Raw genomic sequence first — 18,766 nt, forward strand, 5'->3', positions numbered from 1 at the left:
CCTGGCTAACAGGGTGAAACACTGTCTCTACTAAAAATACAAAAAAATAAATTAACCGGGCGTGGTGGCGGGCGCCTGTAGTCCCAGCTACTCAGGAGGCTGAGGCAGGAGAATGGCGTGAATCCGGGAGGTGGAGCTTGCAGTAAGCCAAGATCTTCGTGCCACTGCACTCCAGCCTGGGCGACAGAGCGAGACTCCGTCTCCAAAAAAAAAAAAAAAAAAATTCTAAGTAATTTACTAAAGGTCAATACACAAAAATCAATTATATTTCTATATATTAACTGAGCAACTTGAAAATGAAAATTTTTAGTCTGGGTGCAGTGGCTCATGCCTGTAATCCCAGCACTTTAGGAGACTGAGGTGGGTGGATCACTTGAGGTCAGGAGTTTGAGATCAGTCTGACCAATGTGGTGAAACCCCGTCTCTACTAAAAATGCAAAAATTGGCTGGGCATGCTGGTGTGTGCCTGTAATACCAGGTATTTGGGAGGCTGAGGCAGGAGAATCGCTTGAATCCAGGAGGTGGAGGTTGAAGTGAGCCAAGATTGTGCCACTGCACTCCCGCCTGGGTAACAGAGTGAGACGCCATCTCAAAAAAAAAAAGAAAGAAAATGAAAAATTTTGAAAACTTCATTCACGATAGCTTAAAAATATACTTTGAAATAAATGAAAACATATACCATGTTCATGAAGGGGAAAACACAATTATTTCCAAGATGGCAATTTTCCTCAAATTGAGGTACAATAGATTCAATGCAATCCCAATCATGCTTTTTGTGAAGCAACTGACAAGCTGATACTAGAACGCACAGGGAAAGGCAAAGGATGTAAAAGTCTAAATGATTTTGAATACAGAAATACAAAGTTGGCTGGATGCAGTGCCTCACACCTGTAATTCCAGCCCTTTGGGAGGCCGAGGTGGGTGGATCACCTGAGGTTAGGAGTTCAAGACTAGCCTGGCTAACATGGCATAACCCTGTCTCTACTAAAAATACAAAAATTAGCTGGGCGTGGTGGTGGGCACCTGTAATCCCAGCTACTCAGGAGGTTAAGGCAGGAGAATCACTTGAACCTGGGAGGCAGAGGTTGCAGTGAACCAAGATTGTGCCACTGCACTCCAGCCTGGATGACAGAGCCAAGACTCCATATCAAAAAAAAGAAAGAAAACAAATACAAAGTTTAAAAACTTATACTACACGATTTCATGACCTACTCTAAAGGGAAAGCACAGACACACAGATCAATGGAACAGAATAAGAATTCAGAAGGCTGGGTGTGGTGGCTCACGCCTGTAATCTCAGCACTTTGGGAGGCCGAGGTGGGCGGATCATGAGGAAAGGAGATTGAGATCATCCTGGCAATGGTGAAACCCCGTCTCTACTAAAAATACAAAAATTAGCCAGGCGTGGTGGCATTTGCCTGTAATCCCAGCTACTCAAGAGGCTGAGGCAGAGGAATTGCTTGAATACAGGAGGAAGAGGTTGCAGTGAGCCGAGATTGCGCCACTGCACTCCAGCCTGGGTGACAAAGCGAGACTCCATCTCAAAAAAAAAAAAAAAAAGAATTCAGAAGTAGATTTACACTTATATGGTCAACTGACTTTTGAGAAAGGTGCTAAGGTAATTTAATGGGGAAAGACTAGACTTTTCAACAAACTGGATATTAGTACAGAAAAAAAAAAACCATGTCCCTTACCTTATGCCATACGCAAAATTAACTTGAAGTGGAACACAGACCTACATTTTAGAGCTAAAACTAGAAACTTTCTAAAAGAAAACATTTTAAAAATTATTTGTGAACTCGGTTAGGCAAGAATTTCTTAAGCAGGACATAAAAAGCATGGCTCATAAAATTTAAAAATGATAAAATTGACTTCATCAGAATTAAAATTTTTTGCTCTTTGATAGACACAATTAAATATTCTCAACTAATATTTGCAGAACACGGAACTGAAAAAGGGTTTGTATCCCAATGTATAAAAAACTCAACTCAAAAGTAAAAACATAACAGCCCAATTAAAAACAAGAAAAACTGCCTGGGCAGCATAGCAAGACCTCATCTCTACAAAACATAATAAATAGCCAGCTGGGTGCAGTGGCTCACCTGTAATCCCAGCACTTTGGGAGGCCGAGGTGGGTGGGTTACGAGGTCAGGAGATCGAGACCATCCTGGCCAACATGGTGAAACTCTGTCTCTACCAAAAATACAAAAATTAGCTGGGTGTGGTGGCAGGCACCTATAGTCCCAGCTACTTGGGAGGCTGAGGCAGGCGAATCGCTTGAACCCGGGAGGTGGAGATTGCAGTGAGCCCAAATCGCACCACTACACTCCAGCCTGGCAGCAGGGCAAGACTCAGTCTGAAAAAAAAAAAAAAAAAAAAAAAGGCCAGGAGCAGTGGCTGAAGCCTGTAATCCTAGCACTTTGGGAGGCCAAGGTGGGTGGATCACGAAGACAAGAGATCGAGACCATCCTGGCCAACATGGTGAAACCCTGTCTCTACTAAAAATACAAAAATTAGCTGGGGGTGGTGGCGTGTGCCTGTAGTCCCAGCTATTTGGGAGGCTGAGGCAGGAGAACTGCTTGAACCTGGGAGGTGGAGGTTGCAGTGAGCCGAGATCGCACCACTGCACTCCAGCCTGGGCGACAGAGTGAGACTCCATCTCAAAAAAAGAAAAAAAAAAAAAAAGGAAAGAAAAAAAATAGCCAGGCATAGTGGTGCATGCCTGCAGTTCCAGCTGCTCAGGAGGCTGAAATGGGAGGAACACTTGAGCCTGGGAGGTAGAGGTTGCAATGAGCCTGAAGGCACCACTGCACTCCAGCCTGGGTGACAGAGACTCTGTCTCAAAAAGAAAAAAAAATTAGCCAGGCATGGCGGTGCATGTTTGCAGTCCCCGCTGCTCAGGAGGCTGAAGTGGGAGGAACACTTGAGCCTGGGAGGTAGAGGCTGCAAGAGCCTCTACATCAGGCTGCAGAGCCTGGTGGCGCCACTGCACTCCAGCCTGGGTGACAGAGCAAGATCCTGTCTCAAAAAAAAAAAAAAAAAAAGAAAAGAAAAAAGAAAAACACTTAAGCAGATGCTTCACAAATTAACTTACCTGAATGGCAGATAAGCATAGGAAAAGATGCTCAATATCACTAGTCATTAGGGAATTGCAAATTGAAGCCACAATAAGGTACTATTATATATCCTATAATGGCTAAACTTAAAAAGAATGACAATATCTAGAGTTGGAAAGAATGTGGAAAAATTAAACTCTCACACACTGTCAGTGAAAATGTAAAAAGTGACAGTCATTTGGAAAATAGTATGGCAGCACATTACTGAGTTAAAATACATTTACCATAGGACCCAGCATTTCCACTTCTACATTTTTACCCAAGAGAATTAAAAACGTATGTCCTTACAAAGACTTGCACTTGAATTACGTTCAAGAAGAACTATTCTTTCTTTCCTTTTCTTTTTATTTATTTATTATTTATTTTTGAGACGCAGTCTCACTCTGCTGCCCAGGCTGGAGTGCAGTGGTGTGATCTCAGCTCACTGCAACCTCCACCTCCCGGGTTCAAGCGCTTCTCCTGCCTCAGCCTCCCAAGTAGCTGGGATTACAAGTGCCTGCTGCCATGCCAGACTAATTTTTGTATTTTTAGTAGAGATGGGGTTTCACCATGTTGGCTAGGCTGGTCTCGAATTCCTGACCTCAAGTGATCTGCCCGCCTCAGCCTCCCAAAGTGCTGGGATTACAGGCGTGAGCCACCACGCCCGGCTTCTTTTCTTTCTTTTTTTTTTTTTTTTTACTCTGTAATCCAGGCTGGAGTGCAGAGATATGAACATGGCTTACTGCAGCCCTGACCTCCTGAGCTCAACCAATCCTCCCACTTCAGCCTTCTCAATAGCTGAGACTACAGGTGCATGTCACCACACTGGGCTAATTTTTAAATTTTTTTGCAGAGAAAGGGTCTTGCAATGTTGCTCAGGCTTGTCTTGAACTCCTGGCCTCAAGTAATCCTCCCACCTCAGCTTCCCAAAGCACTGGGATTACAGGCCTGAGCCACCGAGTCTGGCCTAGCATTATTCTTAATAACTAAAACTTGGAAACAAATAAATGTTCAGCATCTGGTAAATGCATAAACAATGGAATGAAAAAAATGAAATACTACTCAGCAATAAATAAGAACAAAACATTGACACACACAACACCATGGATGGATCTCAAAAATGTTATGCTAAGTAAAAGAAATTGAATACAAGACAGAATCAACTAGAGAAACAGAAAGTGGTCAGTGGCTACCTGGGGCTGGAAGTCAGGGGAGGAGACCAACTGCAGAGGCTTAAAAGGACACTTTTTAATGTAATAGAAAATGTTATTTGTCTTGATTGTGGGGCTAGATCTATGCCTGTATGTGGCTGCCAAAATTAAATGTTCACTTAAAATGGTGAATTTTACCATATGTAAATTATACCTCAAAAAAGATGGGAAAATGTACTCTATGAACTCATGAAAGTTGAATCTGTGCAGTTGGTGAGTATACAACATGCAAATGGAAAAGTCATTAAACCTCAAATCAGGGCATTATTTTCTGTTATTTTCCTTATGCTAAACATCAGGCCAGTACTGAGATACTGGACATGTATTGCTGTAAAGTACTTACCTGTCCAGACCAGGTATGGTGTCTCATGCCTGTAATCCCAGCACTTTGGGAGGCCGAGATGGGTGGATCACCTGAGGTCAGGATTTTGAGACCAGCCCGACCAACATGGTGAAACCCCGTCTCTACTAAAAATACAAAAATTAGCCGGGTGTGTTGGTGCGCACCTGTAATCCCAGCTATTTGGGAGGCTGAGGCAAAAGAATTGCTTGAGCCCAGGAGACGGAGGCTGCAGTGAGCCGAGATCGTACCATTGCACTCCAGCCTGGGCGACAGAGTGAGACTCCATCTCAAAAAAAAAAAGAAGTGAGCCATCCAAACATATGAAAAATACTTCATTGAATTTTAAGAAACTTCGTTTCTAGTCCTACTCTTCCACTAATATCATGCATGACCTTGGGCCAGGTACTCAGCCAATACCTCAGTAAATGATAAAGAGTTTTCAGAGATTCTCAGTCTGAGGTCCATGTATCTCTCCTCATTGCCCCTGAAAGCGTCCTTGGATTCAGGGCATCTGGGAATTTGGATGGGAAAATGTGTATCTTTATGCATTTTCTTTACATAAATGTGTATCTTTGTTTTTACAACCTTTAACTGAAATTTAGCATTTCCTTCAATTATGAATATAGGCAACAATCTGCAGTGGCTTTAGCAGTAATAACTTTGGTACTAATAGAAATCACAGGTATTTTTATTTCAAATTTTAAGTGTTGCCTATAGCTCAAAATATTATTTACATTTATCACTATTTCAAAATTATGGTGGTTATTAGATGTGCCACTGGATATTATTATTTAATGTGTTAACAAAGAAGCTATGTATCTGCTAAAGAAATGATATATCTGATTATAGATACATCTCTATATCATAACTTTTTAAAGATTTGATAACAGGTTCCACATAATCAGTTTCCTTTTTAGCACAGTATATTTTATTTTACGCAAAATACACTGTTCTACAGAATGGATCCATGGAATTCACCAAAGGAATCTTTGGCACACAAAAAAAAAAACTGTTAAAAACTTCTGAGCTAGGCCAGGCATTGTGGCACACACCTGTAATCTCAGCACTTTGGGAGGCTGAGGTGGGCGGATCACTTCGGCTCAGAAATTTAAGACCAGCCTGGGGAACATGGTGAAACTCTGTCTCTACAAAAAATACAAAAATTAGCTGAGTGTGGTGGTGTACACCTGTAATCCCAGCTACTCTGGAGGCTGAGGTGGGAGGATTACTTGAGCCTGGGAGGCTGAGGCTGCAGTGAGCCAAGATCACGCCACTACACTCCAGCCTGGGTGAGCGAGTGAGACCATGTCTCAAAAATATAAAAACAAACAAAGAAAAACTTCTAAGTTAGATGGCCTCTAACCGTTCATTCTAGTGCTAAGAATTCTATTAAAAACTGGCATAAAGACTGGATGGCAGCTGGGCGCCGTGGCTTATGCCTGTAATCCCAGCATTTTGGGAGGCTAAGGTGGGCGGATCACTTGAGGTCAGGAGTTCAAGACCAGCTTGGCCAACATGGTGAAACCCCATCTCTGCTAAAAATACAAAAATTAGCCGGGCATGACGGTGCACGTCTGTAATCCCAGCTGCTTGAACCCAGAAGGCGGAAGTTGCAGTGAGCCGAGATTACACCACTGCACTCCAGCCTGGGCAACAAAGCGAGACTCCAATCTAAAAAAAAAGACGGAATGGCTCAGATTCTAAATGAAATAACTAAAAACACTTTTTCTCCTATTTTCTAAAGAAAGGCTTTCAAGATTCACAGATTCTTACTTGTTCGGATCCTGATTTGAACAAAGCAAGTGCTAAAAAAACCCACATTTGAGACAAATGGGGAAATCTGAACACAAACTGGGTATTAGGTGATATTAATTAATTAGATATCATAATATTATCGTCATATTTTTTATATATATATAATATTATAATAATATCGTCAATATATCATTTTAAAAAAATCCTTATCTGGGCGGGGTGCAGTGGCTCATTAGAGGCCAGAAATTTGAGACCAGCCTAGGCAACATATGTCTCTATGGAAAAATTTTTAAAAAATTAGCTGGCATGGTGGTGTGTGTCTATAGTCCCAGCTACTCTGGAGGCTGAGGTGGGAGGTTCCCTTGAGTCCAGGAGTTTCAGGCTGCAATGAGCTAGATGATCACTCTACTGCATGTTGGCCTGGTCTACAGAGCAAGACCCTGTCTCCAAAAAAAAAAAAAAATTGAAAAAAAATCCTTATGTGTTAGAGATACATAGTGAGGTATTTATAGGTAAAACAACATTTCCCTTGCATCGAAATATTCAGGAAATTAAAAAGGAGGCAGGATAGAAGAAACAAGGTATTCAAACTGCGATATGGGTGATAGCAGTTCACTATATTTTTCTTTCTACTTTCACGTTTGTTTGAAATTTCTACAATAAAATCTTTTTTTTTTTTTTTTTTTTTTAATGAATAGGTTCTCAGGACAGATCCAACCCACAGAAATGCCTGGATTTATTCAGTTAAAAAAAACAACAATGGGCTGGGCGTGGGCGTGGTGGCTCATGCCTGTAATCCCAGCACTTTGGGAGATCGAGGCTGGAGGATCACCTGAGGTCAGGAGTTTGAGACCAGCCTGGCCAACATGGTGAAACACTGTCTCTACTAAAAACACAAAAATTATTTGGGCATGGTGGCACATGCCTGTAGTCCCAGCTACTTGGGAGGCTGAGGCAAGAGAATTGCTTGAACCTGGGAGGCAGGGCTGGAGTGAGCCGAGATCAACAATGAAGAGGATAGGAAGGAGTGTGCAGTTTGCCACAGTTCCTACTCCTCCAACTGTCTTAGAACCTGGGCTACTCCCACATCTAAATCACCTCTTAGGAGGCATTTGACTTTGTAGGTTAACATGAACTTTGTATGACAAACCATTATAACTTACCACATTCACTATGTCTAAACAGGTTAAATCACGTTTTTGGTAATCAGTAGCTCTTTCATTCCTTAATAAGCTGCTTAGTTTTGTTCTTTCAATGGCCAAAAGTGAATCCCAACCTTGAGCCAGTAGATGTGCCACAGGACAGGGGATTATAAGTGAACAACCTGTCACCTCCACTGAGGAACAACTCCAGCTTCATGCCCCGTTGCCTTCAGAACAGTAATGTCTTTGCTGAGACATCCACTCAGTTCCTGAGATGAGATAGTCTCTACATCTCTCCGACCTGTGCATGGCTGCAGACTCTGACCCTCTGCTCTTGTCCTTGGGGCTTACAGGGTCTCTGTGAAGCTCTAAAGGCTTTTGAAATTTATCACACATACCTGGGGATACTGTCAAACAATTATCTGAAACAGTATAGTAATGCAGTTTAGCACATGGGATCTAGAGTCTGTTCCTGGATTTAAACACTAGCTCTGTCATTTAATCTTGCTGTGCCAGTTTTATTTGTAAAATGGGTTATTCCGGTAATTAACCTCAGAAAGATGTTCTGCAGATTAAATAACATAACATATGCAAAGTACTGAGAACAGTGTCTAGATCATGGTATACACTCCATACTTTTTTTTTTTTTTTTTTTTGAGACAAAGTCTTGCTCTGTCACACAGGCCTGAGTGCAGTGGTGCCATCTTGGCTCACTGCAACCTCCACTTCCTGGGTTCAAGCGATTCTCATGCCTCAACCTCCCGAGTAGCTGGGATTACAGGTGCACGCCACCACACCTGGCTAATTTTTTTTTTTTTTTTTTTTAGTAGAGGCAGGGTTTCACCATGTTGGCCAAGTCTTGAACTCCTGATCTCAGGTGATCCATCTGCCTTGGCCACCTAAAGTGCTAGGATTACAGACATGAGCCACCACACTCGGCCTTCACTCCATACCTATGAACTGTTATTACTATTATTTTCAACAACAGCAGAAGCTCTGCACCAAAACAAAATAATGCCCATGCTTCACCAATGTCAACAGTACTTTAATATTAATTCTAAGAAAAGGTTATACTGAACTATATCAATAACATAAGAGTTACCCTGTAAACAGCTTCCTTTCTTTCACTGGGTAAGATGACTTCTTGAGTTATAGTTGTTAATTTGATAGCATGTCAAAAATCACTGAGAAGTCAAAATTGCTAATTTTTCAAGACCTTTCTTTGATCAGAAACACTTGCTTTAGCAATTACTTAATCCAATAATTACAACTGAAAAGATTCATACAACGTATATAAGAGGGTACAGGGGAAAAATTCATTGCATGATTGTGCAAGTGATTTACAACCTTCTTCCTTAAAAGAAATCCTTTAAGGTCACTAAAAAGGGGTCATGTAATTCTAAGGTATTATAATGAAGACAATATTCCCAGTGAAGATTAATCCAGTAAGTTCTCAAACTAGTGTCAGAAATTATAAAACAGGCTTTCTGGAAGTAAACTCTAAAGATGAAACAGAAGTTTCAACTTGAGTCAAAATAGTGACAGTGGTTGCTGAAGGACTGGAGCTCTCTGAACTGTAAACCGGGCGAAGGGTGTGCTTGTGTGTATAATCAAAAGATGAAAACCACTTTGCCTAGTAGAGCTAACCACTTTCAAGGAAGTCTCAGTATAAAAATTAACCAAAATGTAAAAGTATCTAAAGGACTCAATAGTTCTCATAATTAAAGCAAAAAGGCATTTAGTAAATTATCTTTTATCTTTTTCTATATTCTTTTATCATTTGGAACAATATTAGAGAACTGATTGGTTTGATATTTTGTTGATAATTAATTTTCATTCCTGTTGCTTTGATAGTTTTTTCGCTTTTTTTTTTGAGATGGAATTTCGCTCCTCTTGCCCAGGGTGGAGTGCAATGGCACATTCTCGGCTCACTGCAACCTCCACCTCCCAGGTTCAAGCGATTCTCCTATCTCAGCCTCTCCCAAGAAGCTGAGATTACAGTTGCCACCACGCTTGGCTAATTTTTGTATTTTTAGTAGAGACAGGGTTTCACCATGTTTCGGCTGATCTCGAACTCCTGACCTCAGGTGATCTACTCGCCTTGGCCTCCCCAAGTGCTGGGATTACAGGCGTGAGCTATTGCACCTGGCCTGATAGTTATTAATACTAGAAATGATAAAATTAAACTAAGAATCTTTATGTCTGATACGAGGTAAACATGGTAATTCTAAAATAATATTACACTTTCTATAGATTTGGCTTGAAACAAATTCTAACACAGCATTGTGGTTCTTAATTTTAATTATTTTACTGATTCTGATTTGCTTTTCAAATATATTCCTTTATATAAAGATGTGATCTATATCCAAAAAAGTAAGCAGGTTTTGAGCAATATCACAGTTTTGGTTTTACAGATTTATGTAGTAGCCATCTTGTTTGTTGAGTGCTAAATATTCTACAACGGAACACTGTTTCTATAGCGGGGAGATGAAAGTCTACCTTGCTTAGCTCAGGAACTGAGTGGCTGCTACTACGACAGCTTTGTGTTTTAGTGGTGAGGTGACAGTGCGACATCAATGCAAATAATTTCCTTGGTTATACTAGGAATTGGAGAGCCTGACAAAATCAGAGCTTGGCAGAAGCATTTGTAGCAATAAACAGAAGCTTCTGATTTTTACTTAAAATTTCAAAAGCTGTCCTGATTTCTAATTTATTGGCCTTGATTACAGGCCTATAAGGAAAGAATTATTTAAATGACTACCCGAATTAGTGTGAAGTTGTTGATTTCCTCTGGCTTAAAAAAAAAAAAAGTCTTACCAGAAACTGTGTTCTCTGAAAAACAAAATAACTGCTTTCCTTTTACTTAATGTCAACTTAAAACCAATGAATGAACAAATGAACAAACAGATAGTCAAAGACAAATACAGAAAGAATAATACTAAGACATCTGTGTGAACATTAGTCATTTAAAATAAAGAAAAAAATCAGAGTAAGAACCTTATCATTCATTAGACTGAATAAACACTGCCACCCTGGCCCCAGTCCTACAGCTCTGAAATGGAGGAACACAGCAATCAAAGTCTTGCAAAGATACACCGGAAATAATGCGCATGGCAAAATCCAAAGATAACTTTTTTTCTCTTTTAAAAACATAAGACTGTGGCTGGGCGTGGTGGCTCACGCCTGTAATCCTAGCACTTTGGGAAGCCACGGCGGGTAGATCACGAGGTCAGGAGATCGAGACCATCCTGGCTAACACGGCAAAACCCTGTCTCTACTAAAAACACAAAAAACTAGCCGGGAGTGGTGGCACATTCCTGTAATCCTAGCTACTCGGGAGGCTGAGGCAGGAGAATCACTTGAACCCGGGAGGCAGAGGTTGCCGTGAGCTGAGATCACACCACTGCACTCCAGCCTGGGCGACAGAGTGAGACCCCGTCTCAAAAACAAAATAAAACAAACAAACAAACAAAAAGAAAAAAATATATATGATTGTTTATAGTAATGACAGAAAAAGCTATATTGTTGTGTTTATATTATAACATATATAGATGTAATATATATGACAATTAATAGAACAAATAAGCGGGAGGACAAGGAGCAATGTTGTTATATTTTACCAGAATGAAGGCATTATTAATCTTAAGGTAATTACGTTAAAGATGCGTATTGTAATCTCTAGAATAAACCACTAAGAAAGTAACTCAACATTAGATAGCTAAAAAAAAAAAAAAAAAAGTTCAACAAATGCCCTTCCCCTTACTCACTGTGCTCCAGCCACGCCTGCTTCAGCAGAGCTCTTTGCTGCCTCAGGGCTCAGGGCTCAGGGTTTTGCACAGGGACTCCTTTCCCTGGAATCGCCTTCCTTTGGCTGTCTGAATCACCGCTAAGGTCTCAGCTGAAATGTCACCTTCTATAGGAGGTCTTCCCTACCATCCTCACAGCATCTCCTTCTTATTCTCTATTCATAGCCTTTTACTTTGTTCCATCACGCTATTTGTCACCTTTTGAATTTATATATTTGTTAAGTTTATGTCTTTATTGTCTGTTTTTCTCATTAGACTTCATTAAGAAAGAAAAGAAGCTGGGTGTGGTGGCTCATGCCTGTAATCCCAACACTTTGGAAGGCTGAGGCAGGTGGATCCCTTGAGCCCAAGGTGTTTTGAGACCAGCCTGGGAAACAGCAAAACCTCGTCCCTACATAAAATTAGCTAGGCGTGGTGGTGCATATGTGTAGTTCCAGGTACTTGGGAGGCTAAGGTGGGAGGATCACCTGAGCCCAGGAAGTTGAGGCTACAGTGAGCCATGACTGTACCACTGCACCCCAGTCTGGAGAGAGAGAAAGAAGACCTCCCCCAGACCAAGACATATAACATATGAGGCTCTCTCATATAACTGTGTCTTGCGTAAAGTAGACAAGTCATAAAATATTTGTTTTAAAAATGCATACCATTGTACTTCACCTTGACCTAATCTTTTTTCTCATCAACTAGACAAGAAGTTGGCAAACTTCTGTGAAGGGTCAAATATTTTAGGCCTTGCAAACCATATACTGTCTCTGCTGCATATTCTTCTGCTTCTTTGTGTTTTCTAACAATCCTTTTAAAATATAAAAGCTACCCTTAGGGCAGGACGTGGTGGCTCACGCCTATAATCCCAGCACTTTGGGAGGCCTAGGCGGGTGGATTGCTTGAGGCCAGGAGTTCAAGATCAGTCTGGGTAACATGGTGAAACCCGGTCTCTACTAAAAATACAAAAATTAGCTGGGCGTGGTGGCACATGCCTGTAGTCCCAGCTACTCGGGAGGCTGAGGCAGAAGAATCGCTTGAACTCAGATGGCGGAGGCTGCAGTGAGCCAAGATCACACTACCACATTCCAGCCTGGGCGACAGAGTGACACACTTTCAAAAAACAAACAAACAAACAAACAAACAAAAAGCTATACTTAGCTCAAGGGCCCTATAAAAACAGGCTGACATGGGATTTGGCCCACAGGCTGTAGTTTTCCAATTTCTGTGCTATGTTACTGTAAGTATCTTAAGGTCAACTCTGAGTTATATATTTACATCCCCTAATACCTCACATAGTACTGAGCATGCAGTAGGTTCTTAGTAAACTCAGAACTCATTTAAGTTGGAGGTAGAGGAAAACAAGAGAAAAAAGTGGTCAGATTTGGTCCAACAGGAATTTTACCAGGGAGACAAGGCCTACAGTCCAGGCTGAATGACTCAAAGGGTCATTTACCAAAGATTTATAGGTAATGGAAAAAGACAGCTTGTCATACAGTCACAAATCTCAATACTCAATTGTCTCCCCTTCCAAGCAGCAACTCTGCTCCTGTAGACAGCTGCCTCCTTGTGTGTCTACTTATAGTGCAGTTGTCTGGGACCCACGAAAAAAGCACGTAGCTTTCCCCCAGAGGATTTTTTTTGTTCTGTTACTTCGCCTTGCTATCTGGTTCTCTTGCCACGTTGCATTCTGAAAAGCTACTAGTGGACCAGGCACGGTGGCTCACACCTGTAATCCCAGCACTTTGGGAAGCCAAGGCAAGTGGATCACCTGAGGTCAGGAGTTTGAGACCAGCCTGACCAACATGGAGAAATCCCGTTTTTACTAAAATTACAAAATTAGCCAGGCATGGTGGCGCATGCCTGTAATCCCAGCTACTCGAGAGGCTGAGGCAGGAGAATTGCTTGAACCCGGGAGGCAGAGGTTGCAGTGAGCCGAGATCCCGCCGTTCCACTCCAACCTGGGCAACAAGAGCAAAACTCCGTCTCAAAAAAAAAAAAAAAAAAGAAAAGAAAATAAAGAAAAGCTACTAGCTTAAAGGTAACATCTACCTCCAGAGGTAAGCATAATTTGGCAAATATGGAATTGCCTATACAACTGCTATGAATAATTCTTAGATGATGGCCAGGAAAGTTTCCTAAAAATAGTTTCTGGATGGGAGCAAGTTTCTGATCCTGCTACAGTTCCAAGATTTGAGACATCCTGAAAATGAATGATGTGAGGATGGAATAAGTGGATGGAAATGCTCCATGGCCACAATCATGGCCACAGTCCCCACTCCTGGAACTGCCAGAATGCCAGGATGTTGCAGTACCTCCTGAGAGATCCCAGAATCTGTGCAATGCTTTTCCTTAAGGCAATCTGCTTTTTCAAAGTCTGGCAAAGTCTGAGGTCAGAGCTGTCTGTCTCAAGAAGAGTGCCTCTTTCCTCTAGCATCCAAAATGCACATAATTATTGCCAGGAGCTGTCCTATCAATAGCAATTATCCTGGGCCCGGGGAGAATAGGGAGGAAGGGGAGAACAGAGATGCTATTTCACGTCCTGCTAGGTCTTCAACCTCCATGAAGTAGCAGAGGCAGCCACAGGGGAATGGCTCTATTTCCAGGCACTTCCTTCCTCCTTTTCACCTCTTGAGATCTCAGAATAATTCACTGCAATGTCCTTTGTTAAGTCTCTGCCACCTCATATTCTCCTCCCCATCTTCATGGAAGGGAGAAAAAGGAACAAGTGGTCCCTTGGGCATTGTAACCAAGCCAGCAGATGCTTCCAAAGGAAGGTAAGTGTCAGATGCTTAACTGCATGACTAAGTAAAACACATTATTTAACCAAGCTTCACTCTGAGGTAGCAAGTCCTATATTTTAGATAAGAAAAAAGGAAATGGGTGAAAATAATTTATTTAAAGAGAGGCTGTGAGTTAGTGAGGGAGCAGGAAACAGCATCAAAGTCCTTTGATTCACAGGCAGGGTCTTATCTGCCAGAAGAGCCAAGAGTGTGGCAGTGATGCTAAGAGACAGGGACCAAACAGCCGGGAGAGTACAGGAATAAGAGCTCGGGGAAACACTAGAAAAAGTCAATTAAACAACTCCCAAGGTCCCGGGTAGCTGTTCTAATGAGTGCCTGGGGGTTCTATGTTTCTGAAGAAGGTAACTCAAAATGAAATGAAAAGATGACGTTGGGACTCAATTCTGCATGTCTGATTTGGAAAAGCTAAGATAGAAAGGCGGAGAAGGAGCTGTAAGAAATACTGAACACATGGTACCAAGGAGAAAATATTCTGTGGGGAATAAACCTTCAAAAGCAACAGCAATAGCTACATTACTGAATGTACTGACAAACGAGTTGGCAGGAGCTGAGGGGTGAATGTTCTTTTATCTCTGACCATCATTGCAAGTGACAATTTCTTCTTGCTAGCAACCACCAGAACAGTCATCTTTGAGTTGCATGTGGAAAACACAGGTTATAATTGAGCAATGCCATGAAATATATTTTCCCCCTTATTCTGATATGATCTGACATCAACAGAAAGTAGAACCACGGCTAGGAGACTAAAGATTCAGGAAAAAGACGGGCTATTATGTCACTTTGAGATGCAGGAACTGGTTGAAGCATTCATCTTAGTGTTTGCAATTGTCCTGCTGTGATGGTGTTGTCCACAGCCACTCAGGAGGCATGAGACCGTCACCACCATCATTTGAGGTAAGGCCCAGGTCCCTCCTGAGCTGGGTTAGGATAATCACACCAGACAACTTTCCCAAGTCATAAGAGATATTAATAAATTAAGGAAGCAATCAAGATCTGCCGTTGGGTCATCAGGTTACAGAAAGAACCACTAGGACCAAGGTCGTAAGGTAAAGTGAATACAGCAAATAGGAAGTGAGATTTCACAAAGGAATTAAGCCTCAGAATGCCAAACCAAAGCAAGGATATATAAGGTCAGAATCAAAAGTGGTGGCTGCAGTACCAGTGTTAGGCTCAGATTAGTAGGGCCATCGAAGACAGTGAGCAAAGAGGAGATTGCCAGGAGGCCTTGACTGTGGGGCTTCCTCCTTGCCTGGCCCCACACTGTAGGTTATGGTGGTGACAAGGTGCATGACACCTTGAAAAGTGGAGATTGCTGGGCAACACCTCAAGGCAGAGAGGCCCATCTCCTTAAAACTGTGGCCTGCGCTCAATCATCTCTATATGAATTTTACCATGATAAGGTTTTACTTAGATGTTTTATTTTTTCTGCCACTATGGATGTTTTTTTGGTTTCTTCCCTTACTATCTATTGGTGTGTAATCAGATAGAAAAATGAACTTAAGAACTATTTTAACCAAAGCAAATCATAACGAAGAAGGTAAATCTGCTGCAGAAGAAAAATCCCTTAAAGTCAGTATCTTTATACATACTGTCTGATGCCTTGGCTAAATACAGCCAAAGTTATTCCTCCTGCAGTAGTTTATTAAGGCACAGGGTAAGTTCTAAAAGCCATGGGTTTGAGTGAAGTCAATTCAAACCCACTGCTTTTCTCTAACTCAAGCTGGGAAAGTTGGGTCCTTTGCCTTGGCCTGAAGACCGAACATTGTACGTACCAAATTACCACAGAATGAAGGTCTCAGTTGACATGCAACTTGAACCTGACTCCATGGGTCACTGGTTCTTACATAATCAGGAAATAAAAAGACTCTAAATTATCTATCAAGAGAAAGCTGGGTCGATGTTTACGGACTGACAGATTAGTATGTGACAACCACCATTAAGTATGCCTACTATGCAGAAGAACATGAAGAAATGATGTTGGGGATACATTAAAACATTGCCCCATCTTTAAGTTATGTATTACATTTTATTAAAGTTGTAGACTTTTCATTGAATAAGGATGATAACCAAATGATCACAGCAGGTATGTTTCCAATAATCCCAAAAGTCTTGAGGCCTGATACTGAAAAGATAATTTGAAACAGAAATCTGTTTAGGGTAAGGTTTCTCTAGCTTGGCAATACTGACATTTTGCGTTCAATAATTTTTTTGTGTGTGTGTGAGGGGCTGTCCTGTGCATTGTAGGATGTTTAGCTGCATCACTGACCTCTACCCATTAGATGCCAGTAGCAAATCCCCACCCCCTCAGTCATAACAATCAAAAATGTCTCCAGGCATTGCCAAACGTCCCCTGAGGCGCAAAATTGCTCCAGTGGTTGAGAACCACTGGCCTAGAGATATTTTCTCTTTAATATCCCACAATAAATATATATATATACGCTACAGTAAAAGGAACCGAGACAGGACAGAAAAGGTTCTAGTACTGATTATTACATGTGGTTTAGGACATTTAAAAATGTATGCTGACATGCTGACAGCAAAAGTATACTCACTGTGTACAAGAAAACAAAAATCTTTCCACATCAGCAGCAGAGTGAGTTTTGTAAAGCCTTCTGCATCATATTCCACGACACCTCTAAGTAATAAAAACATACACACACAAACAAAAAAAACCCTCATAAAAATAAGGTATAAAAGCAATAAAACCAAGTAAAGAATATATTCGTGAAGTCAGGGTTATTGACTCTGAGACGGGTTTAAGGCAAGTGAGGATTAATGCAGGAAGGGCCTGGGGTTTGGAATGACAGTATCTAGGTTTAAGTCACAGCTTTGCCATTGACTATCTACTACGACCTCAGGCAAATCACTTAACCTTTGCAGCCTCAGTTTCCTTACCTGCAAAACAAGTATAAAAATATTTGCAAAATTCATCACAGGGTTGTGAAAAACAAGATAAATCATAAAATACTATACAAATGTGAGTTATTACATTAATTATGAGTAGAAGGACATATTAAGAAATCAAGTCAGCAATGACACTATAATGCCAAATGTCAGCATACTACCTGTACAGTGACTGTTAAGTCTGACTTTCACTGGGCACTACATAGTAATATGCAATGACAGTATTACTAAATTTAGTATTATATATTACTTTTCTTCTTGAGCTGGGTTAGGGCAATCACACCAGACAACTGTGTCCCCTTTCACTGTGTCCCCCGTCCTTCCCACTGGGCTTAAGGCAAAGTAGCAACATTAGATGGGTGGATGCTGGGTTCAGGAAGGGAGATGCATATTTCATGTGTCAAAAGAGAACATCCCCTGACCTCTGAAGGGGCCAGGCGCAATTCTGTAGGCTCACCTCATCCATTTCCCTCAAGAGCTGAGTGCCTGGAGGATGTTGCCATAATGTGACAATAGTAACCACACTGAGGACAGATATAATTTTCTTTCTCATCCATACAAGGAGGACTCTGATGTCCTTAGAGATGCCTTATCTCTGACCAAACCAGGCCAATCAGACCACTGATATTGATGCCTGCCCAGTTTAAGTTGGAAGGAACAGTTATACCCCTTGTAAAGGTAAAAGAACTAAGATACTAAAGGGTAAGTGATCTGCTAAAAAATGGTTGGTATATCATTCAGATCTTAAGTAGACAATTCTTTAGTTTATATTTCTATGAATTTATTTATTTATTTTTTGAGACAGAGTCTCACCCTATTGCCCAGGCTGGAGTGCAGTGGTGCAATCTTGGCTTACTGCAACCTCTGCCTCCTAGGTTCAGGCAATTCTGCTGCCTCAGCCTCCCAAATAGCTGGGATTACAGGCACCTGCCACTATGCCCGGCTAATATTTTTTTAATTTTTTAATTTTTTTGAGATGGAGTCTAGCTCTGTCGCCCAGGCTAGAGTACAGTGGCATGATCTCGGCTCACTGCAACCTCCACCTCCCGGGTTCAAGGGATTCTCCTGCCTCAGCCTCCCAAGTAGCTGGGATTACAGGCACTCGCCACCACGCCCAGCTAATTTTTGTATTTTCAGTAGAGACGGGGTTTCACTGTGTTGGCCAGGCTGGTCTCGAACTCCTGACCTCATGATCCACCCGCCTTGGCCTCCCAAAGTGCTGGGATTACAAGTGTGAGCCACCGTGCCCGGCCTAATTTTTGTATTTTTTTAGTAGAGACAGGGTTTTACCATGTTGGCCAGGCTAGTCTCGAACTCCTGAGCTCAGGTGATCCACCCACCTTGGCCTCCCAAAGTGCTGGGATTACAGGTGTGAGCCACTGTGCCTGGCCTCTCTATGAATTTATAATTAGCCCAATAATGTTATAGTGCTGACATCAATACTTTTCAGATCCTGCATCCCATAGGCAAAGACAAGTATGTAATCCTTTTTAGTATACTACTGTACTACATGCATAATAAAACGTACACAAAAAAGTACATTAAAAAAGTGAGATTTGAAAGCAAATGTAAATGCAGTTTTCATATATTTCTTGTACTTCAATAGAGTGAGCTGTGTAACTTCTGGGGTGTGTGTACTACATTTTGGAGGCCACTGTGCTAGCTTCTTCATGTTTAATTATATATACTAAAGATAATCTTACTTAAAAATAAGAAGATCAATG

At 41.4% G+C, this 18,766-nt stretch overlaps 1 protein-coding gene across 10 annotated transcripts in view; it reads right to left on the reverse strand.

The window, feature by feature from the left end:
* Positions 1 to 18,766, reverse strand: part of BABAM2 (BRISC and BRCA1 A complex member 2) — a 457,873-nt gene that overhangs the window by 77,547 nt on the left and 361,560 nt on the right. For 9 of the 10 annotated variants that reach the window (XM_024241865.3, XM_054545266.1, XM_054545271.2 and 6 more), the window contains 1 exon segment: positions 16,691 to 16,773. The exons of the other annotated variant lie outside the window; for it this stretch is intronic. In XM_024241865.3, coding sequence (XP_024097633.1) covers positions 16,691 to 16,773 — 83 coding nt within the window. 10 annotated transcript variants of the gene reach the window in all.

This window comes from Pongo abelii, chromosome 12 (genome assembly GCF_028885655.2).
Source record: "Pongo abelii isolate AG06213 chromosome 12, NHGRI_mPonAbe1-v2.0_pri, whole genome shotgun sequence".
NCBI classification, from domain to species: domain Eukaryota; kingdom Metazoa; phylum Chordata; class Mammalia; order Primates; family Hominidae; genus Pongo; species Pongo abelii.